This window comes from Pomacea canaliculata, linkage group LG12 (genome assembly GCF_003073045.1).
Source record: "Pomacea canaliculata isolate SZHN2017 linkage group LG12, ASM307304v1, whole genome shotgun sequence".
NCBI classification, from domain to species: domain Eukaryota; kingdom Metazoa; phylum Mollusca; class Gastropoda; order Architaenioglossa; family Ampullariidae; genus Pomacea; species Pomacea canaliculata.
Window position 1 is genome coordinate 3393150 of NC_037601.1, and position 24511 is coordinate 3417660.

At 35.5% G+C, this 24511-nt stretch overlaps 3 protein-coding genes and 1 long non-coding RNA gene across 12 annotated transcripts in view; 2 read left to right on the top strand and 2 right to left on the bottom strand.

Moving 5' to 3' along the window:
- The window catches only part of LOC112553319, a 17593-nt gene extending 14295 nt beyond the window's left edge, over positions 1–3298 (top strand). The window contains exon 2 of the long non-coding RNA XR_003097030.1: positions 2098–3298. This is a non-coding gene — a long non-coding RNA (uncharacterized LOC112553319). The remainder of the gene's footprint in view (positions 1–2097) is intronic.
- LOC112553312 overlaps positions 1–11675 on the bottom strand; it is a 20900-nt gene extending 9225 nt beyond the window's left edge. Inside the window, exons 1-6 of one of the 8 annotated variants that reach the window (XM_025220423.1) lie at positions 11233–11675; positions 5399–5469; positions 5135–5229; positions 3988–4210; positions 3645–3705; positions 2234–2347 (exon numbers count right to left, since the gene is read on the bottom strand). In XM_025220423.1, the coding sequence (XP_025076208.1) occupies positions 2234–2347; positions 3645–3705; positions 3988–4207 (395 nt within the window). In that variant the 5' untranslated portion in view covers positions 4208–4210; positions 5135–5229; positions 5399–5469; positions 11233–11675. Of the gene's footprint in view, positions 1–2233; positions 2348–3644; positions 3706–3987; positions 4211–5134; positions 5230–5398; positions 5470–7762; positions 7902–9070; positions 9682–10158; positions 10643–11232 lie in introns of those variants that run through there. The other 7 variants (XM_025220427.1, XM_025220429.1, XM_025220428.1 and 4 more) reach the window with 7 other exon arrangements.
- An 893-nt stretch (positions 11676–12568) lies between these two features.
- LOC112553317 (hydroxysteroid dehydrogenase-like protein 2) lies at positions 12569–18596 on the bottom strand. Of its 2 annotated transcripts, none has more exons than XM_025220448.1 (5): positions 18464–18596; positions 15967–16513; positions 15674–15762; positions 15228–15369; positions 12569–14037 (listed from the first exon to the last, which is right to left on the bottom strand). In XM_025220448.1, exons 2-5 carry the CDS (start codon positions 16410–16412, stop codon positions 13860–13862), a joined length of 855 nt encoding a protein of 284 aa, XP_025076233.1. In that variant the 5' UTR covers positions 16413–16513; positions 18464–18596; the 3' UTR covers positions 12569–13859. The 2 variants fall into 2 exon arrangements, with proteins under 2 accessions (XP_025076233.1, XP_025076232.1); XM_025220447.1 differs by lacking the exon at positions 18464–18596 and adding an exon at positions 16788–17066 and having other exon boundaries at positions 15967–16455.
- LOC112553311 (metallophosphoesterase 1-like) lies at positions 18487–24482 on the top strand. The gene is made up of 8 exons (XM_025220421.1): positions 18487–18804; positions 19374–19444; positions 19996–20137; positions 20386–20575; positions 20756–20821; positions 21023–21145; positions 21460–21600; positions 22016–24482. Exons 1-8 carry the CDS (start codon positions 18524–18526, stop codon positions 22163–22165), a joined length of 1164 nt encoding a protein of 387 aa, XP_025076206.1. The 5' UTR covers positions 18487–18523; the 3' UTR covers positions 22166–24482.
- Positions 24483–24511: the final 29 nt, after the last annotated feature.

The window sequence follows — 24511 nt, forward strand, 5'->3', positions numbered from 1 at the left end:
CTCAGTGCTCCCAAGTAGAAGTGTCATGAATCAATTGTTCTAAGAAACATTTCTTTCGTGCAGCATCAAGACCACACAGAGAGCCCACAGCAAATTCAAAGCCATCAAAGCGGCTTAGGGCTTAGACAGCTGCACATTTCTGAAAAAAATCTTTTGACTCTCAGATAAAACACACCAGAATTCCATCCGTCAACTGGTCACCCAAAGAAAGCAAAATACCTGATGATACAAAAGAATGCACAACAAAGATAAGAGAACAAAAACTTTGTAGCTCCTGGACAGTGAACTTGAATCTTGTTAAAAAAGAATTGCAATTCATGGAAATCAAATAAATCTGGCAGGCTGAGGTAACAAATACTAGACAGAAAAATAGATGGAAAATGAATTGGTAATGCCAGCTGCTGAAGTGTTCACCAACTGATTGGGGTGGATGTTGCTATTCAGCCAAAAGTCAAATTGAATAATAATGTGACCATTCAGTTAAAAATTATGACAGCACAATGGAACACATGATTGATTTTGCTGCTTTGGCAGGGATGTATCTGAAGTCACACAATATATTCTGAAGCATATGATATTAAAGGGGAAGTTCTTTTCCTTGTCTGCATTTTAAAAAAAGGGAAACTAAGCCAGTCCTCAGCGGGTAGCCACTGTCTCCATATTCATCCCATGTCAATGCCTCAGCACTACAACTTGCATTGTGCTTTGTAGCATAAAATTGTAATGCCACCATCACCTGCAAAAGACATAGGAAATATTATTGACCTCAATGATTTATGTATTTTAGTATTCACATCTAACAAAAACTGTCCATTTTAGTTAAAAAGGACGATGTGAACATTAACCTATTATGATTATCTATCTCTTGAGCCACATGTTACAACTTGAGACATACTGCAATGAACTGCCTGTCAAATTGATAAACATGTATTAAATCAAACTATATAAGAGATTCTGGGTGCTCTGCTACTTATCTGTGTTGTTTTACTTAAATACAATGCATCAATTTTTTAAATAATGTTTACATACTCTAAAACAACACTTGGAGCACAGTGGATGGCCAGAATTGTGCCTCTGCTCATATGAGCAAGTATAGCAAACTGTGAATTTTTTTGGATTATTGCTGTCACCCAGAGTGAAAGTAGAAAATTTTCATTACTTTTTATTGCAAAATTCAAGTTTTTTCCTTTCCAAATATGTATAAGTTTTGTGGTCTCGTGTTTTACCTTGAGAGCAGCAATAATAACAACAAACATCACCCACTGTCGTCAACACCGTCTTCAGTTCTACGCCATTGTTTATTGTGTAGCTATATTTTCATGTCATTCTAACATTATTAAATATTTTTAACGTAATGCTGTCAATTACACTTATTAATTCATATATTCCTATATAGTGGCGGTGACTATAGTCTTACCTGCAACAAAGGCGGAGTAGAGCCTTTTCGTTGAAATGATGTCGAAATCATTTTCCACTAAGTTATGTTCGCTCGACAAAATCGAAAAACAATGAAACAAATCGACGTCATACATTTCAAATGATTTTGATGGATCGCTGAAGTAGTGAAAAATCTGTATCTTGTCAATGGCAACTCAGTAAACAACACGATCAAGCGCCTCTGTTACTACGAAAGCCGCCGTACGGTCATGCGTAAGCAGCGGTGTCGCGGTTAAGCAAGGAGTTAAGCCTGGGGGGGACCAGTCTCAATTTTAAGACTAAGACCGCTTGCTTTAGCGAGTTGAGATCGCCATGCACCGCGCTTAGCAGGCGTCTTAGGTTAAGACAGCGTGCTTGGCTTAACTGCGGTCTTAACTCGAGTTAAGACCGCCTATGCACCGGAGCCCTGGCGAAAATAGGATGCCATGGGAAGGAACTCGTGCTATTGTCCAATTAAAATGGAGTAGTCTCCCATATATACATATTGGGATAACATTTGTTAGTCAAACTGAAACATGTTTGTTTTATTGGGGGTGTATGTTTTGTCTGCTGTCGTGTTGACGGGTTTAAATATCCGCACACTTCGTTAAAGAGCGATAATTCCTTCTCTGACAAAACTATACTAAAAATCTAATCATTTTCGTTCATTTTTTGTTTCAGAGTATCCGCACAACACAGATGCCGCAGGGTGATTAATTTTCCTGCAAGCAACCAGATGGCGCGGGTGTAGCTGATGAGGTGGCTGTGGAGGAAGGCACTGATGGTGGAGACAGATGGCGCTCACGTGCTGACTTACCCAAAAGAGTACACGATGCATCCACTGGAGGGCACCAGGTTGTTGTCGAAGCACACGGGCCAGTTGCCCATCATTCGTCTGTCTTTACAGTTGAAGTCTGTCGTGTACCAGTCGCTGAAACAAAACTCACTTTACACTATCAGTTTGTTTATGCCTGAAAAGGAACAAAATATATTTCAGAGTTTACAAAAGCAGTTAGACAATTCTAATTATTAGACCTCAGCAGTATAGCGAATGCAAGGCAATTTACATTGAAATTTTATAAATTTATGGATTTCACTGAAAACTTATGAGATAATTGAACGTTAATAAATTAAATAGAATTAACTTTCATTTTAAGTAGGTATATCGTCTTACAATTACATTATTCGTTCCATCAGCTTTACTTGTATATAGTCCTTGATGACATATTTTCACAAATACAACTTCTATAAATGCCAGTTTTATTTAGAATATCTCAAAGCATGACTAGATAACTATGTGTAACTAAAGATGAATATAAGAGATACTATCTCAAGACATACTGGTAAATTATACAAGCATCATTTTAACTCCCTTTTCTAAAAAGGTTTTGTGATGTTGAGGTGCATCTCTTGTACATCAATCTTTTGCTTAAATCCTCAGACAGCATAGCTACATTCTGACATCCAAGTGGTGCACCTTGGCTTACAGAGCCAATTGTAAATACTTGGCTTGAATGATTTATCCCATTGAATAAATCTGTAAAGATTGGTCTTACACTGATAGTGTTGTTAACTTGCACTAGCATGTGACTGATGTTATCTTGGTGAGATCACCTTCTTTATGAAATAAGAGATTGCTTGATGAACAGGAGAGACAGCAGAATAAACGAGGTGCAACAAAATAGAGATAGGCAATGAATGCATTGGATCTGTGATTTTAGAATAAAAAGTGTTGGTACAGACTGATGTAACTAATGCACTGACAAAGATTTGTTCTGTTGATAAATAGCATTTTTGCTTAATTACATTAGCAGCGTTACAAATAACCTTACCTCTCTTGCAACACATATTTTTTTCATTAATTAAATATTTAAAATTCAAAGCTTAAGTCTCTGGGTTTGTTTTCTTGTGTCAACTTATCTTCAAAACAAAGAAACATCACATATATGTCATTTACATATTTCTTTTCTTAAGTAGAATTCTTTGTCTTTTTTAACTGCTGGATTATTTAAATTAAAAAATTTTATAGTAAATATATTTGTATGTGTGAACAGTTTTTGCAGAAAGAAAACAATTCCTAAACTTTTCGTTTGAAATAATGGCATGAAAACGTGTTATGTTTTGTTTGTTTTTTTTTTTTTTTTTGTTTGTTTGTTTTGTTTTTTCTTTTTTGTCTGCTAAAAATAATAACCAAATATACAAATTACAGAAAAGTTTCCTTGTAATACCTTTCCATATCGCAGACAAGACCCCACCATGGAAGCGAAGAGCATGTTCTTTTATGACAACCTGTGGAAGGAAAATGTGTATTTTTGGTAACGGATTACGGAAAAAGAAATTACTCACTTTTTTCCATAATACACTTGTCCCCAATATACAGCTTTTGAGCATATTTTATATGCCTATTATCTTAAGAGAATAAAATCCAAACTTCTTCAAGTTTTAGTTAGGGTGAAGATTACCCACGACAGACTATTAGAATAACCCCGTGAGATAGGTTCGCACTGCCTTTTAACATCCAGACTTCGTTAGTTGTAGGCTTGCTTGTATTTTTATGTGGAAACAACTCACCTCTCCATTCAACACACAAATCCATGTTGGATTTTTCATCACATGGCACAGGACATAAAGGTGGGGTCGTAGATACAATTGGAGGCTCAGGAGAAATTGGAGGTGGAAACTGCACCACGCATTTGACACGCATGAAGAAGTACAGGAGTGACAGAATGATGATGAAGAAGGTTAAAAGAAGACATATTCGCATAGACTTGGTGGTATTGTTTAACATCATTTTCTGAAAAAAAGCAAAATGATAAATATTTTATGTCTGCAATGACTGACATCAGGTATCTCCATTCAGCTTACAATGACCGTTAGTGTGTTGCTCTCACAAGACTTGTGTTGATATAACGATATTTTTGTCTGTGGAAGTTGGGCCACTGCGAGATGAGCTTCCGTACAAATGTCATAATAACTTTCAGATATCTTCATATGCAGAACTTTATTGAAGATTCCATGTAATGGCAAGGCTGTATTCACAGTCTTTTTTATGTCTGCCTATTTACATCTATTGTCTTCCTTTTATTATTACTGGTCAGCGCAGTGCCACCTGTCTAGGTCGTGATGGTGCCCATTACAGGTCCACAAATAGAAATTTTATTAATTATTCATTATGTATCCAGGTCCCATCCTCTAAAGTTATTGGTCATCGTTATTCTCCCAGAAATACCTGCTTTATGTTGTGAGATATTTTGCTAACACTACGGCCCTTAAGAGTAATACATACAGTCGTGATTTAAAAAAAGGAATAAATGTAGACAAAAGTAACAAGTCCCAATGAATGCTTACAGACTTTAGGGGAAAAAAGGTTTGTTGCACATGTCTATGTTTAACTTTATTGCATTCAGAGAAGATGCATTCCACACGATTAATTTTTCGTCTAATATTTGTTCGAGAGCAAGGTCTGTGTTCAAAGAACAGGAATAAATCAGTGCGTTTTATATGTATACAAAATATTATGTCATTTCTAAGCTATAATAATGCACATTCATAAACATTTAGTTTCTTAATCATCTGCTGCTGTTGTTGCTGATGTTACATTCTTCTCTAATCACCATCATAACCATTTTCATCTCACGAATATCTATAGTGTAATCTATCCACGTCTCTGATGTTTGTCACTTATCTCTCTCTCTAGTTTCAAAATGTTATGACTTGCCTTTCGTAAACAAACCTCTCACTGTGTGTTGTTATATGTGTCTGCAGTCTGCCCTCATTTACAGCTGCAGTAGCTTCGGGTTTTAAAAAAACGCCCTAGAAAATTTAAGGAAAAAGTTAGGAGCATTTGTGACAAGGCGTGGTATCCTCTTCGAGTGTGTCCTTTCGGCCATCTCACCTAACAGTCAACTTTAAACTTCTTCGTTTTTGAACACCATACACACTACTTAGTAACTATCACCTTTATTTGAGCAATGAACAATACCTTTCAAATCATGAAGGGAAGCAGTCTTGTAAGCAAAGTTCAAGCTTCACAGGGAAAAGCTCCTTTTAGTGCTAAAGACAAACCAAAAAGAAAAACATTCATCATAATGTGCGATTTATATGGCACGTGATCACACTCATGAAGAAGCATACTCTCATCGCTAGAGACAAGGACAAAAAAGGAACAACACATGTACGAAGACCGAAAGGATGAAAAACCAGTACCGACAATGATAGATAATCACAGTAATGTTCAACAGTCATTCCGCTGAACAACATGACCGAAAAAGGCGAGATTCACACAGATATGGGAAACACTCTCTTTCACAGAATAACTCAGTCGTTATAATATTTTCATCCCACTCATTATCTAACAAAGCTTAACAGTTTAACAGTCTACCAAAAGTTGTGTTCAAATCTTTTTTGCTTATAAAATCGGGTTACAAACATGGGTTCACGTGTATTTCAACATCATGTGATCCAGGACTTATGTTATTTACATCTTGAACTTGAAGATAACTGTCTGGCAATAATATTTCCGTTCTAGTCTCTCATTTTGTTTCTTGCTTTAATGTCGGTACATTTTTGGTCAAAAGAGATAATTTTTTTTGTTTGAGATGCTGTTTGTTTTGAGAGTAAGAAGTACAAGCTTCTCTTATTTAAAATTCATCAATAGTGAGATATAATTCAATGAATATTGATGAATGTTTTTTGAAAGTTATAAACAGGTACAGAGCATTTTCTGATTAGTTTCTCAATAGTTTTAAAGTAATTTTACAAATTTTGTATCGCAAACAAGAAAGTTATAGCCATTCGTAAGTAAGCGACTTTTCTTGGTTTTAAGAAGGGATACAAGTCTGTGTGTTGTGGAAGTCCCTCCGACAACACATGTACTGACACATGGGTGTGTGTGAAGATGACTGGTGTGGTGATGTACAACACATACACAGTCATTTGCACGTTCTTTCCACAGATAATAAAACAGTTGCTAAAGGCTAGATGCGTTGTTTCTAGGCTTTAGACAAATAACAAAACACTACACCTGTACTACACAAAGTCGTGTGGTTCAAGACCAATATTTATCTGTCGCAAACCTGTTATTTTTCTGTAAATCGTGTACATATCTCTTGCGTTTGTTTGTTGCAAACCTGTATAATTTATTTATTTCGTGTGTGTATTGCGCAGTGGTACATACTTCTTGAAGGTGTATCACCAACCTGTATTATTGTTTAATTGTTTTTTTTTTTTTTGTTTGTTTTGTTTGGTTGGTTGGTTGGTTGGTTTTTTTTTTGTGTGTGTTATGTGCGTGTTTCACAGTGGTGTATATATCTCTAGTATTTGTGTGTGCTTTGTACCAAGTGTATATATTGCACAGTGTCTTCATATCACTTGTATTTTTGTATTACTAACCTGTATTATTTGCCGTCCTCGTTTGAACATATTGCATAGTATGTACATTCATATTTCTGATGTTTATATTTTATATAATTTCCTTGTATCTTAAACTGAGAAGTTTCAATTATGTGTGACTTCACAGTTGTGATAATGTTGCCTGTAGACATTTAAACCCAACATGTATAATGACAACATCACTCGTTTACACGTGGCATACAGTAAACTCCAGCCATTTGACAAAACTCTCCAGAACACTTGCTTAAAAATTAAACTCTAAAAAGTACCTATGAAATTATTTTTGAAAGACCAAAAGCAGTTAAAACATACTTACTTTTACTTGAATATTGTATTGCATTGACACTATCATGGATCATAACAGTCATGGCAAAATTTACCATATCAAATGTAGAGTTCTAGCATATGTTCATATATTTCTACCTGAGCTATGTAAAAAGACAAAAAGATGTTATCATTATTTAGCCATCATTTAGCCGGTGGCACGTTTTAAAATTCGAGCATGTAAATAAACGGTGAAAAAATTTGAGATACAGGCCCACAGACACCACCATGAACAAAAAGAAGTCAGGACAGTGCATGGACATAAAACCTGGAATATATTAATCATGTCACGACTTCACGATTTTCATCTCTTTCTGTGATTACGGATGTTTGTGGGTATATATTATTTTAGCATAAAAAGGGGGTATTTATCCAGGTTTGGGTAAATAGTTATCTTACATTAAGCTTTACTCAAACATCAGAAACATGTTTTTCAGCCACAAGTCCTTTAACAACAAGAATGGTTAATCAAAATCTCATGGCACCTATATATACACACACACGTGTATGTGCTATATGTCCCTTGTATGACACTCACTCTACTTCAGAGTCGTGAGTGGATGTGAACGAGCAAATAAACAAGTTAAGAGCCTCGTGTTAAGTACTCGACCTTCCCTTTTGCATAGCTTACCTCCATTTCAAGGTGATTTTGCACTTTGTTGTTATTTCTATATTATTGTTTCATTTACATATTTTTTTCTCATAAATCACAAATGTAACAGTCGTCATGCAGTTCTTTAACGCTTTATGTTGCATGGTCATTTTTTTCTCGCAACATTTTCCCGTCTGCCTTAGGATGTGGATCTGAGTGAGTCACCGAGGAAGGATTTGACCCTCTGACCTCTTGTCTACAGTCTTGACACGCTGTCTGCGTGCTGATGTCACCTCTGTGGTAGTTATGTGTGAGCCAGAATTGGTCAACTATACATTATTGCTGTCACCACCATCACCGCTATTATCACTGACAGGAGATATTTTGGTAGTGGCACAACTTTCACCTTCTTCTCAACATGAGTAAGTATTTAGAAATGATACAACTCTGTTACAAAATAGCCTCTAGGTATTTTAACACATGAATGGGTGTTACCAACACTGGCATTGTGATGTACAAGCATTTCTAGACTTTGTACACATGCTGGGCATTGCCGTTTGTTTTTAGATGAGGAATATATGTAGGGTTCCTACACTTGAAAAAAAAAACTTTTGTTTGGGCTTTTCTTTAAAGGCACAAAAAAATCTCTTTTTTTCTTCAGACCATCAGCTAGAATCTGTAATTCTAAAACTTTTCATATCTAGTGTGTATTTTATGTTTCTTAATGTTATTTTATAATTATCCATTTTTGGGAACTTTATTCTTGAAGTTCATCAGTTCATCGATACAATTGTAATACCGAATACTGTAGAACCTTCATAAGCTCTTCATTTGTGACTTGTCTGGGGGCAGATGATTACTCCGCTGAGACAGTGTAGACCAACGATTTGTTATTCTTTAACATTTTGACAGTAGACAAGGTATTCACTCTTGATAGTCTCGAAAAACTTAAATCATAGATTCTCTGATAAACACTGATAATATTATCCGATTAAAATTTAAAGAGGATCAGCAAGATTGTACAATATCGTTGCTAGGTTTGTCGCATCCTCATTTAATTCACGGATCCGATTTCATACAGAAGGTACTATTACTGATGTCGATTGAGGGGTAGGTAAGGATTTTGGCTTAGGAAAAAAAAACTCGGTACAAAACAACTGTACTTTAACACACATTTACTCTACTCACAACCACACAGAGAGGGGAAGACAACTTTAATAAAAGTTGGGGTGCTAAAGAATTAAGAACATTATGTACAGAAATGGGATCACCAAATCTACTAGTCCTTACAAAAAAATTGCTGTTAAAAAGTTTACTTATAAATTATTAATAAATTGTAATACATACACAAGGACATCAAAACTGGCTCGCGTGGAGTAAACTTTGGCCACGCATGTAATGAATGGTGATATCGCTCTGGTTGTAATTGTTTCCTGCACCGCCAGGAAGTAGAGTGGAATAATGTTTATCAAACAGGTTGCATAAAGTCTCGCCCTTTCGGTGCAGACGATGGAGCTCCTAGTCCAGAATATCGCTCTGCGTGTGTGAGTGTGTGTGTCTTCGCGCTCGCGTGTGTGGTGCGAGCGCATCTGTGCATGAATGGCTCATGTCACAAGACAGATGTTGATTGTGACCTGGCGCCTGGTGATAAGAAGTTGCCATGGTCTGGGCTGTGAGTTGAAAATACATACAGCAGCCAGTTTGCAAAGGGAGGCGAAATTTTCCATTTCTGTGAAACAGCGGAGTGGTGGTGGCTGTCAGAAATGCACCGCAGACGGACTGGGTGCGGGACAAGGATTTCAAGGAATCAAAAGGGAGTTGGAAGAAATGATGGGCGAGACCAGTAATAGGCAATGTAACAATTTTAATCTTTTTTTATGAAACAAGTTACAAGAGAACTATCAAAAACATCTAAAATAAAATTGATTGAATAGAAACAGATACGAAGAATACTATTATTATTATTTGCAACGGATGCATGATTGTCAGTTTTGGAAGAGAGGAACTATTAGCGATTACGAAGCAGACGACACATGGTGTTCACACGTGTCCTAACAGCAAATGGCGACAAAGTGGACAATGAGGAACACAGCTGTTCACATAACTGTTTACTTTTTTTTGGCGCACACGTAGACGCCTGTCACAGAGGTCGCATCAACACAATGGCAGTGAAGAAGATAAAATTTCTCTAATTTGTAATCTAATTTTTCAGGTAGCTGAAGTCATAATTATTTTCAAAAATGTATTCATACACCTCATGACACTCTAAGTCTGACAGTTGGATCATCCATCCCAGAAGAAAATGAGTATGCAAAATGTAAATGTCACCTGACATAAACCGCAAACATACGAATGGCTGTTTTAAAGCTCAAGACAAAAACGTCTACCCTGTGTAAAATTTGTTCCAAAATTACCATTAAGCACTACATTCTGACCTGTACGCCATCGTGAAAAGGGAGCAGGCGGCAGTGAAGTATACTCTGGCAAACATCCGGCTCTCGACTGGGCAAAGTGCCTTCACGTCGATGTTCCAAACATTCTACTGGCAAATGTACTGGCAGTGTATTGGCAACCCATGCTGGACTTGAAATATCAATGTCCATAAACTACTGTTTTGTCTTCCAAGTACAAATCGTTAATGGAAATGAAATCCTTTTAGTAAAATGATTTTCTTGTTGAAAATTAGAACACCTTCTACTTTCGGTTGCGAGTTTTGAATAAAAACAATGGAGGTGGAATTGACCGGACTTTGCAGGGTAAAAACTAAAGTTTTGCAAAAGAAATTAACTAAAGAGTTAAGTAGAACAGATCAGCACATAACATTTGTCCTTGTCCTTCTTCCATAAGTGGTCTGTCTGAGTGTTGTTTCGCATTATTTAAGGGTAATTAAGCGGAACAGAGCAATTTGCAACAGCCCAGATAAGCAATTAGTTCATGTGCTCCACGCTCTAACCACAACGTGCCGTTGCGCCAACATCCGTGTCCCTGTACCAGACTCTTATATATTGAGATTAAAACTCACACCCTCGCTAAGCTTGGGGAAGTATATATTATGTTGTATCTGACACGTGTATAGAGCAGCTGCAAATGCTAGGGGTTCGGTTTCCGTGCTGTGCATCATGTTTCTAACAACGCGAACGCCATTTGCGCTGAAGTGACAAAGAAACAAAACGACAGTAATTATCATGCCGAGAGCAAGTCGGCCTTTCCACATGCCATCTTTAAAACCCTGGGCTCATACAACCTGCTGTCTTTCGCGGATGTTGGCCCTTGTCCCTAATTGGCATATAGACAATGTTTCTGCGTCGTCTGCTGGTGGTTTAGGAATTTCTTCAGCATCGAACTTATTATAATGATGCAGAAGAATGAAAATTGATTGCAGATATTCTACAAAGGGTCGAAGAACATAGAAAGCTACAGAGTATACACAACCTCACAGCAAAAGAAACATTGAAACGGATGCTTGGGTGAGATATGTGATTCAGAACGATTCATGCTCCAGAACTCACCATAGTGAAGTATGTCTGTAAGCAGCATGTCACAAGCATTTATAAGTCGCGAGCTTTAACTGCATCAAGCCGGACATGCTAGGATCGCTTTCGAGGAAACAGCATCCATCTTCGTGCACACACAGCCTCTCACTTCCTCGAAATAACATTGCAGACTGCAACGCCGGAAACCATGACCTGGAAGTGGCTATACTTGCCTGGCAGCAGACAGGGGGGATGCAAGAGGAACCCTGACCTTTGACTCAGCTACGTCATACCCTTCTCTCTCTCCCCCTGCCCAAGACCCCCGAGAACATTGCTTCCCCTGATTACACTGCACTGCTATACTTGGCAGACAGACAGTGGAAGTACTTTGAATGCAATGTAGCTAATAAATGTTGTGATGCTTCTAACGGACACAATGCAAAATCACATTTCTTTTAAATATTATACCACCAGCACGAGTAGTTAGTCCAGCTGCTCTACAAACTAAAAAAACTAGCGTGCAATAACCTGTAATGAGGCACATGTAAAGGTTCGTGCCGACTGATAATGCAAGTGCCAGACAGAACTTGTCGCGCATGCGCAAAATTTAGATTATGATTTCCGTTTCGTCTGCTCGATATCTGTGATATATGACGATTGTAAAGTTGAGTCCTGGAAGATTGTGTTTCTGTTGAACATAAAGAAAATCGTTATTAAATTAAATCTCTGAAAGAAACGCTGCTCTGTATTGTTGTTTATTTCAGTTAAGGCTGGTCTACGATTTCTAACAGCTGTGACATTTCTAGGTGATCGAGTGCTTTCCAGCACACCTACGCGAAGTAATCAAGCTTATGTTTACTTGACGATAAAATTAAAAAATAAATTCCTTGTGATCTGCATAGATGCATAAACTGTGCAACTGACAAAGAAGTTAATCAGCCATCCAATCCACGCAATCGGAGTCATGAACAAAAATAAAGTAACGATCGAGTGATGAAACAGATGATACACCATAAAGTATCGCGTGGAAATTCTACTCCAGGTATCAACTTGTCAGTAACAATTTAAGTGTACTGATTCTTTTTTCCTTTTTTTCAATGTTTCTCATCTGCTTGCCTATAATTATTCTTTCTTTCCCCAATCCCCTCAAGCACCTGCCGATCCCATGCACGCACTAAGCATGCATATTGCGTGCTGTTTGTTCTCGTTCCACTCGCCAGTAAAATTCAAGAGTTCATGATTTATACCGCTTGACAACAGCTTCAATCATGCTCACCGAATCCGGTTTCCTGGCTCGAGAGCAGGATGACATGTCAACGTGTGCTCCTTATTCCGACGCAGGTGAACTGTTCAGCCAGAGAAAAGCAATTCAAACTCTTTTAATTGTTTAAATTTTTTGAAGAAGCAGTACAAGTTTGCTTTGGGAGGGCCTACGATGCCACGATCAACACTTTTTACAATGATGGGCGGTTTGGAGAATTTTCTCCTTTTTTAAAAAAAAAGTGGCTATAGAATATAGGCTATAGGGATTAGGTTAAACTTTGGGTAATAGAATTTTAATGGACTTTTTTTTCTGTTATTGAGTGAATGTCACGGCATCAGTTAGTGTGTGAGTGAGATGAGCCCTCCTAACTGCTATTCTCAATCAGCTGCTTTCAAATAATATTTTAAAAAACCTAAATAATTTTGAAAACATAAGTTTACTATATACCTACCATTTAATATTTATATATCAGCATATCCCAACCCAATGAGCAAGATTACTATGTAATCATGGTAACAACAAGGAAAGTCTTAATTATGTCAACACTTAAATGGTAAAAACAATTCATTCACAAAACATACATCATATGTGCAAGATGATTTACAAGACAGTCTCAGCCAGTTTACCATCGTGTTCAACACACAAAACCCCGCAAGCACCAGTACGAGTTAAAGCATGGACACACATTTCATGCAAACTAGATGATACCAAAGTCTGTATTTGTTTGAACATAACTGGGACTGACGTTGTATATACATATATAGCGAGACAGATTAAAAAAAAAAACAACAGAAAAGTACTCCAACAGAGAAAGAAAAGGAATTTAAGAAATGGACATCATTGTCATATAGCAAGGAAACGACTAAATAAATCAGTTCTTCTTTGTCTAACAAACAACAAATAAAATATGCAAATGTATAATTATCTAAAGCAGCAATTGATCTATTTACAAAAACATCTCGAAGTATTGCATAAACACTTTGGTGACTAAATAAGTTGGAAAAATCGGTCATTTTCTCAATAAAGATGAAAGTGGATGTGGAAAATTTTCCTATCAAATACTAAGTGTACAGAATTTTTCTGAATCGCAGATTCACAGTTAGCTCTGAAAAATAGTTTAAAAAACACTTCTAGCACTTGTAATCTAATCTTCACCATATTTTATGATGGATGTATTTAAAGCTAGTAAGCAAATATGCTGTAGAATGTTTTCGTATAAGTCAGTGAGGAAATTACTAATTCTGCTATTCTCAACAAATAAAACAAAGGAGACTTTAAAAACAGCATCTGTTTCAATATTATTTTAATATAAGGCAATAATTACAAATTCAAGCTTCATAATTCTGAAGTGAAAGTCTTTCTTATCATCTATAGTTAGAAAAGCTATTCTAGCATCACATTAAAGCTTAGGCTTATTCCATGAAAGACTTTCATTCTCTTCCTCAACAAGAAGAGAAGGCATTTGCTTTGGCATCATACGAGGTGGTTCAGATAATGGATCACAGCGATATTTGGTGAAATCATTCATCCCAATGGAACGGAGATAATCTTCATCAATCAGTGCCTGACCATTTAACCTGTAAATAAATATGAAAAATAAGATTTCAGAAATCTTTTGTGTGTTTGTCATGAAATGTTTCTTACAGAAATAGCTGATAACAGATGAATTACAACAAAAATACATTTAAAAAGTGATATATTCTGTTAAATACCCACATGACTTCTTTTTTACATAACTGCATTTTGTTAAGAAATCAGATATTAAAGTCTGAGTTAATGACACATTTTTAAAAAATAAACAGACACATTTTAAGGCACACAGCTGAAAGTGTATGGTAGTTAATTTCACAAATGTTATTTCTATGCACAGGAGAGATTGAATAATGATTGAATAATCCTGAGACTGAATAGTGGCTAAACTTAATAAGGTAAGCCTGTTATTATTTTCTATTCTGAATAGTGAGTCTGAGAAAGAAGCCAGTCTGTGTAAAGTGGCATCTATTATAATAGCATAGCACCAATGAACTTTTGGTTCTATTTTTCTTCTTTCTTTTTTCTTGCATATCTGTTCAGTTCCAGAAAGATGTTAGGGAATCTCCTGTGTGGTGACTTGAAAAACAATCTCTGCATGACTTATTCAAAATTGCTTTCACTTTAACAGTCCAGTTCTTTGTTCACACCTTGCTTTTAGAAAACTCACCTCAGAAAACATCTAATACTGTCTGCCATGCCCTTTTCCTTTGCATTCTGCATTCGTTTACGACACTAGCTCTCATGCTACATGCACACTGATCACCATCTTGCAGCTTCTTACATTTGATTTTAATTTTTAAAAAAGCAGAATTTATTTCTCAATGAAAATAATAAAAATGGACAGTCCTTTGTGAGTCCTTGAATTGTTTGAAAATGCATACTTCAGTTGCAGTGTAATATTCAAAAAACAGTAAGCCTCACCTGTCTTAAAAAAAATTAGTTTCTTACTTAAATCCACTCACCACTTACAAATGTCCAGCCAAGCATTGACAGTCTTTAATGCAAATGTATACGTTTTAAAAACAGATCACTTGGTAATGGCACAACTATTACTATCCTGCGATATTTATCAATTAAGATACTGCCTAGGTTAATGCAACCACATAAATTGGTCACTCGCCAATACTCAAAATGGTTGCATTCATGTGTTAAATTAAAAAAAAACAAAACTCATGGTAACAAAATTATCCAATGAAAACACCAATTGTATGATTGTTTCTGAAAGGCAACTTGCCTCTGCGTTGGTTCTTGACCAATTTTAAGCACTGCATCTGCAAAGATGTGGGCGGTGCGCATGTACTGGGTGGGAAGATTCTGTACAGTGGTCACATGGCTCTCAATAACAGTGGCAGGCCACAGCCCAGTAACTGACACACCTGCAAACATTTAGAGCATTTAATGTGATTTCGAAGTGAGCTCTAATGAAGTAACAGACAAAATGTTATAAAAGTGATATAGAAAAATTGCCTGAGAAAAACTACTCTTTTCCCCCAACATTCCATCTCCTGTTTAGAGCTATAGAGCCAGGTCTAAAAATGTTTTATTTTACCATCCTCCTGAATCAAGAATTGCCCTTGACAGAATCATCTCCATTTTCCTATAAAAATGAAACTATGAAACAAAATACATGAGCGTTTTTACAGAGAAAATTGTAAGCAGCTAAAGAGTATAAAATCAAACCAGTCTCCTTGAGTTCATTTGCTAGCCCATGCACCAATATGGTCATGCCACATTTTGTGACAGCATAAGGTGTTTTTCCTTTGAAGAACCTGGAATGCATACGAAAACCCCAAAATCATTCATAAAATTTTTAATCCCTTAACAAAATTATACATCTCAGATAGATACAAAATACAATTCTTGAGCATGATGATGCTAAATTATCTAAAAACTAAAATTATACATTACATAGCTAAAATCTTAGTTTGATTCAAATAAAATTCTTTATGCTCCCAAATATAATTATTGCTCACCTATTGTAAATAGGAGGGCAGACCAGAAGAATTTTGCCACTGTTCTGTTTCAAAAAATGTGGAAGAACTTCTTGTATCATAATATATGCCCCACGAACATTCACTTCATTCATTAGATCAAACTGTTTGAGGGGTGTTTCCAACACAGGTTTCCATGCAATAGCTCCAGCATTGTAAATAGCATAATCCAATCTATCAAAGTGATGAAGACATTCCTGCACAGTGTCTTTTAGCTCTTTTTCAAAGCGAACATCGCATTTCTTGACGAATGCATCACCACCTTTAGCTCTGATTTCATTTGCTACCATTTCAATGCTTCCTGGTAACTTGTCAGAACCCTGAACTGTTTTTGCGGCGACACAAACTTTATAACCATTTTCACCAAGTGTGAGAGCAATTTGCCGTCCAATTCCTCTGGATGCACCAATTACGAGAGCAGACTTCATGATGATATTTCTCCTTTATTTTGTTTGGCAGGGAGGAAGACAACTGTGAACAGACTATATGTTGTTTAGCAAAAGAAATCCCTGTCCAGCAAACATCTAATAATAATTAGCACAGTTATATAGCATCAGCTGGACGCAAAGCCCTTTACATAGAAGCATGTGAGCAGACCTTTTTTAATTGTAACCATAAAAAAAAAAATATTGCTGTGTGCAAAATATATAGCTCTACAGCAGCAATCTGTGTATTTATATATTTTGACAAAGATTTCATTTTTCAAAACATTCTCAAATTAATGATTTTCTATACAAGTATTGATGCACTATTTGGCCCTACACATACAGAATGTAAAAAAATGAAAATAGTAATCCTTTCACCTTTTTATTTATATGAAACACTTTAGGGAAAACCTGTTATGTTTTTTTTTCTCTGGCTCCCAATCGTTTTATGCAAACTTTCCTGCTGAAATGCCTGTGCCTAATAATGACAGCGCATATTCCAAGGACTGCACAGACTTGATTTCACTTGAGCTCAAAGTCCAGTCACAGACCGAGTCAGGTTGGATGTATAGCAATGAGTGCACGGACGTGCTAAGTTCGTGATAAGTGTAACACTACACATTAAGAATATTTTATTTAAGTTTTTTTTCGAAACATAACATATTATGTTCACAAAATAGCAATTCAAAATACTTAATTCTGCCCTTAGCACGCATACACTAGCTAGCTTATAGATGTCTTTTGAGCCGGCATTTCATAAACCTTTGAAGAGGCTGATTGTCAATGCTTGTAGTTTATAATAATTTTACTAAATGAAATAAAATATTTGCTTGACTTAAAGAATACATATATCAATGTTCCGCTTCTTTGACTACTATATTTGTAACGAAGTGGGTATAGCGTGGTGGATTTTGTAGCACTGTGCACTGAGCGAGATCTAAGTTTATAATATAAACAAATATCGTTATAAATTTGTATAGTAAAAAGAGCAAAACTGTATTAACTACTCGCAATAGTTTCTTACTTATTTTACTTCAACCAAACGAGACTTTAAAAATACTTTGCTGCTTTAGTACCCTAAAAGGTTATTTCTAAATAGTGTGATTCTTTAAAATAAGAAAAATTAGACTGGCTAGCTTTACAGTTCGAGCCGGAAGTTTGTGGTTTGAGCATACGAGACCCCTGAATGTTACATCTTCAAGTATTTAGAATCGAAAGCACACTCTTTTTCCTTTAAAAAGGAATCTTGATTGCGGAATTTGACTGTGAAAATGATAATTCTTTTATAAAATACAAACTGTATTATTTGTAAACATATGTGTAGCCATTAGAAGCTAGCTTCAGTGATTCACTGAACGAAACCTTCAATGAATCTCTTAGTCATTGATTAGTTAAGCAGAATTGCCCTTCTGGGAAACGGTGCTGATCAGTATTAAAAATAAATAAATAAATAACGAAATCTCTTATATTCAAGAAAGAAAAACGTCTTGTTTTAGGAATCCCTCTCCCACACATATGGATACGAATAAATACAGAAGAACTTTTTTATTTCAGCTTCAGTGAAATAGATTAACATATCTCGGTCTTTCAAGCACGTAAAATATGGTTATGCATGTTCGATTTGATATTTTGTAACCTATTTTAAGACAAAACATTGCAATGAAAAGTCCACAATACTAATATTATCACTACTCGCACGCGCACTCACACAAACAACAAATCAGCTACAAAGTGTAGTTAGTCTATGATGTGTCTTTAAATACATTAATGATGTGGTGAGGGAGAGGGAATTATTTATTCCATGCTAGTCAGTAGTCTATTAATTGATGATATATATGTCAATAATCTTTTCAATCATAGATCGCCATGAGATAGCCTCAGTTGCTGACATGGTGTAAAACTCCAACTTTCAGTCATAGAAATGTCAGTGTATGTGTATGAATGTTTATGCACATTTAAAATGAATTGGTGATATGTTTTAGTTTATGATATTTGATACTTGGCCTTTTTAGGGCATGGTTTGCATTTTGAATATTCTTCTATCCTTCATCCAGGTTTCTAGATACCCACTCTGAGAAACAACATAAATCCAAGCACACAAAGGGTGAAATGGAATGGCAAAGACTCTCCCAACGTGTCAAATCATTCTGGCTGGCCTCTGTCACAGAATGAAATATAATCCTCTTCTGCGTGTCGCAGTCTTGCTGATACTTCTGCTGGTTTACTGTGAGTGGCTGCACTATTACATTGTTTTGTTGCACTGCACTTGGCCAAGGTTAGAAGGAAATAATCAGATAGGATGGACACATCCGTCTACAGATATGAAAGTGATGTTCTTGGCAGACACCCACCTGCTGGGGAATAAAGAGGGCCACTGGTTTGATAGACTTCGAAGGTATGTCTACATTCAGATTATGTAACTTGTTAGGACCTGAGGCATATGTAGATGCACTTGTTAGTAGACAACTAAAAAGGCTTATAACACAGAACTGATAATTTAAGATAAACATGAGGTTTATCTAATTAGGCATTAAGAACCTATTTTTTGTAATGCATGTAACTGTTGTATAAACTAGGTGTTATCTTTGAAAATGAATATGTGAATATTATCCTTTGATTGTGTAAACCTTTTACACCACTCTTATTATTATCTTGTAAATTTACTTTTTAAGTATCATATCCCCACAAATTTTTTACAAACATTTTTAGCAATTATTTAAGAGTTATCTGAAATCTTCTGTGGTGACAGGTATCATTGACAAATAGTAGTCAATAAAAGCTATAGCTTAGTAATGCTTCAAATCACAGTAGTTTTATTGTTTAAGCAAACCTTTAAATGTTACTTGAGTTCAAACATGCATAAGTTAAATAAGGTTAATGTTTTGTGTCCTTTGTTATTGCATAAAATGAATTTAGAATATGTTTAAAGATACTTTAGTACATCAAAGCAGTGCTTAATTACAGAGAATGGCAAATGCAGCGAGCATTCCAGACCAGCATGTTTCTGCACCAACCTGATATTGTCTTTGTACTGGGTAAGTTATAAATCCTGTCTGCAGATTGTGCATTGGCATGAATACATAGCTCATTTACTAAGATCTGTGACTATTAAAGTATATGTATACAGTTGACTATTCTGAAGTCTTCCTTACTGCAAATTTATTTAATTGGAGTGAAACATGTCTGTAATTGACCAAATAATACTGTAATTTTAGATGCACACTAGAAATATTTTATTTATCTATGTGTACTTTTAAACTCATGTACTGACCTAGACAATACAGAGAAATCCCAACCAAAAGAGTACAATCACTGTTTTCATATCAGAGTATGATCTGTTAGAGTAACTCTCCTAAAAGGAACTCCTCTATTTTACCAGTTTTGTGGAATCGAAACATAATTATGTGTCTGCATACAGTTTCTTAAAATTAAATAAAAATAAAAAGCTGATAACACACCATGCAATGATTCATCTGATATGCAATATGCAGCATAAATTTCATTTTTGCCAAACTTGGTTCTTTCACCTTACCTACCTGTATGCTTGACTGCATTTTATTATCAATATTTTTTCTTATTATTTCAGGCGATTTATTAGATGAAGGCAAATGGTGTGATGATGAAGAATTTCTTAATCATGTGGAGCGTTTTAATACAATGTTTTCAGTCCCTTCTGGCACACAGCGGCATGTTGTTGTAGGAAATCATGATGTTGGTTTTCATTATATGTAAGTTTGAATATAGATTTTTCCACTTTCTTTTCTTCTCTCATTTCTTTTTTCCTGGAAAGAGATGAAAAAAGAGGAGGGGACAAATCTGTTAATATAGCCTTTCTGTATACCTTTTTTTAAAATAAAATATAATTCAAATTTTAGATATTGCATACACTTTTCTATTCTCTATTATATTGCCAATTTTTGACAAGTGTTATTTAAAAAAGTGTTTATATGCTTATATTTTTACATTTTTTGCTTAGGATGACTGCTCACAAAAGTCAGCGTTTCACAGAAGCATTCCAGTCTCCAACTGTGGGTATGCTGCACATAAATGGTGTCACCTTTGTTTTTATCAACTCCATGGCCATGGAGGGAGATGGATGCAGTTTGTGTGCAGAGGCCAGTCAATCATTGAACCTAATCTCTCAACAGCTGAAATGTGCTAAAGAGGTACAGAAAAGACAGAACCAAATTTTGATTCTTTTGTTAGTTTACTTGTCCTTTGGTTGTTAGCTTGTTATAATAAAGCAAACAGGATAAGTATATTTTGCACTGAGGCGCGATGTAAATACTATTAACATAAATACTATTAACGAAATGTAACAGTATTTTGTGATTATACTTATGCAGGGATTTAAAGCAAAGGGCTGTGATAAGTATGAGCCATTCCAATATTCTCGTCCCATTCTTCTGCAGGTAAGTAGTTTTAATGAAACGATGATGATAAAGATATATTTCTCAAAATTCTATTACTTTTTTTTCCAAATGTCAATCCCGTACAGTGTCTTAGTTGTCTAAGATAAAAGTTATTGTTTGATCATTTAGAAACATTGTGCATACATTTTCTGTTTATTAGGCAGTAGAATTACAAATTTTTTTTTTTCAAATGGACTTCAGCACTTTCCATTGTTCCGGCAATCTGATGCCAACTGCAGTACAGAGGATGCTGCTCCTGCTCAAGAGAAAACAGTTGCATTTAAATCAAAGCACGACACTTTGTCCCAGCAAGCAACTGCTCAGGTTCTTTTGCTTTTGTCTGTGCACAGAGAATTTTTTTCTCTTTATTATACGACCAAAAAAATTTCTTATGTTATAATTTCTGTAACAAAAATTACAGTTGTGTGGAGAAAAGGCCAAAGAAAGATGGGCAGCGCTGTCTAGCAGGAGTATTGGGTAATGGGAGGTCACTCACAAAATTTACAATGTCACTTAAATAACATGAATAGTGCTTAAATATTTATTTATCTGTTAGATTTGGTGTTTTCAGAAATCCATTGTAATAGCATGCTCTTGTTAGGAGTTGATGAAAATGACATGTCAGCCTTCTTCATCAGCTTTTCAAGCTGTTGGATCCTCAATTGGTAATTGGTGCTCACATACATCATGGCTGCTATCGGATCCATGACAATGGTGTTCCAGAATGGACTGTTGCATCCTTTAGCTGGCGCAACAAGCAGAATCCATCCTTCCTGATGGTAAGAGGATGGTGATCATATTTCAGATTCAAAAAATGACAAATACAAGAACAAGACATTTTTTCCTCACATCTGGCTGTCTATCCCATCAATTTCTAGGAATTGGGAAGGGAGTGGTGGGCAGTTGTTGTCTTGAGGGAAATTAGTGGAGTAGATAGGAACGAAGATTTGACAGTAGGTGAACTAAAATGCTAAATGCTTACATATGCCTAAAAATGACATTAATGCTGACTGTCATTTCTTCACCTTTTCAATTTTCTAGATTTTGATGTTACTGCTTTTGCAGCTGAAAATAAATATGATTTATTCGACTATTAATGATTTGTCATCTTTCAGAGTTTTGTCTGTCAAAAGACAAATTCTACCGAAGGTATGAAATCAGCAGTAAACGATTTGTTCTCTATTCATGTTGCAGGCACGCATCTCTAGTAAAGAACACAAGATTCATCTGTGTCAGATGCCCAGTGAAAGAACTGTTATTTTGATATATATTGCCGGGGGTCTCTGTATTGTTATGAATTTGTGCCTGTCTTTCAGAGCAAACAAGCAGCGCAAAACAAGATGACAGAAAATGCCATGGTCAAACAGGACATATTTAGTTTAAGGATGAGAGATCACACAAAAATATTCATGTTAGTATAATATGTGTTGGAGAAAGTTATGTTTGTCAAACAATGTAAAGTGCATCCACTGTCATATTTTTTTTTTGTATGAGGTAGATTTTGCACATTAAATTTCAAATGATAATTTCTCCATGTCATTCCAAATTACTGCTTTTTTGAAGCAAGGAATTTTACAGTTAGTTTCCTTACTAAATCTGTGAAACATTCCAAGTAAGAATAGCATATGGAATCGGAATAGAAACGAAATCTCCATATTTATTATATTATTAGCTGATTTGCAGTGTGTCCTTGGAGACAGGTTGTATCTATCATGTATATTTCATCCTTATGGCTCTTATTATTAAAATGGTGCATAGAAGAGGGATAATGTGGCAAAAAATTGTTGGGTTTTTTTTTTGTCCGAATGTATACAATGTATACAGGAAACAAAAAGTCTCAGCCAGGTACTAATCTTGATGATTAAATTCGTACTTCAAACTGTTCCAAAGTCATGTAAATCACAGTGACGAACATGTTTATTATAGTGGTGTTATTAATTACTGGTGTTTCTTGGACGAAGAGTGCTCTCTTGATGCATGCACTTGTCATCATCAGAGTCATCAGTAAAGTTGGTCTGGATTGCACCTGAGAATATTTTTTTGGTCCAAGAACATTTTGTTGTCTCATTCAGTCTTTAGAGAGGTCACATGCAGGAATATAAATGTATGAACATGTGTGTTTATTACACTGTTATGCTTTCTGTCTTTTTGATGATTAGCAGATTGTGCCTATAGATGTGCCTTTTGGTGTAACTTTTCATTCTGATAAAAATTACGAAAAGTCTGCCTTAGAAGAATCTTGTGCTTTTAAAAAACTGAAAATACACACAAACTTAAATTGCCTTCCATTGTAGATGTTCTAAAGATATTGTCCTCGTAGAGTACAGTAGTATAGAAGAAACAGTCTCTTATTTATGTTTTTTTTTTTTGTTGCTTTTTTTCACTGCACTATAATATAGTACTTCATAAGAAAGTGAATATATGTGCTTTAGTGCATTGCAAACAAATTTGATGATTATTTTTTAATTGCCATTAGTGTGTGTCTAAAGATATTTATATATAAAGCAGTACACTAGTATAGAAGAAACAATGTCTGGTGAATTGGCTGCGTCCTACACTCATTGACTTACAGAAGAACAATTTTTAGTTTAAATTTCAACATAAACATCAAACAAACTTAACATGTAACTGCCATTCAGCATGCATCCTAGTGTGTTGATTTAATCATACATATATTGGGAGATGGCATGTATTTAGTGACCCTATATTTATGTCATCCTTGATGCACTTGGTTTTTTTTTTTCAAGAATCTATATGTTTGTTTTTATTAAGCAATTTGCAAACAAGTAGTGAATGAACACATTTAGAATCGTTCTTCAGAAAATCAAAAAGCTCATTATGGTGCATAATATTTACAAATATGCAGACATATCATTGGACAGTTTCAAACTGCTCTATAATAACACTTTCACTCATTTAAAATGTTATGGAATAAATATTTGTTATATGTTATGAAGATATGTTTTTTCACATCTGTTAACGGCTGTGGTTAACAATGTTCTATATTTTCAAGTTTTGAGCAAAAATGATTGTCCTACTGGGTACAAAGAAGAGCTGCTTACATATGAGTTTCTAGTATGATAACCTTCAGTATCACTAACAGAACTGTGTTGGTATTCTTTGACTTACCCACCTCCTAGTCTTTTAGAGTTGCTGAAATTAAAAATTTTGGAACATTGGCAAGGTAAGGTCTAACATTATCAGGTCGTTTGGGGGGGTTAGGTGTTAGACACATCACTTTTCTCAGGGCTAGCTTTACATTAGGGTGGTGCCCATCTCTCCCACATTGCCTTACCTTTCCCGCCTTTATGGAGTCGGGTACTCATTCCTGCCAGCTGGTCGACTGGAGGAAGTTTGCTGCGCTAATCAGGCATTGAACCAGAGTACTCTCAGTTCAGACAACAGTGCTCTAACCACTCGACTATTTTCTTCTCCGAAATATTGATACAACCTTCTGTGCAGGAATAATTGATTATCAATATTGATAACAGGTGACATGGTATGGGATTTATCATGTTTTGCATAGTCATTTTAATCTTTTATTGTGTGTTTGCTGATGACAGCAGTCCTTGTTTCTCAGTTGTGCAATAAATGTAATTCGTGAAATTTGCTATAAAATTTAAATCTTGAATAAAGTGATCACTTTATGCTGGAACATTTATTTCACTTGTATTTTTCTCTTTAATAATA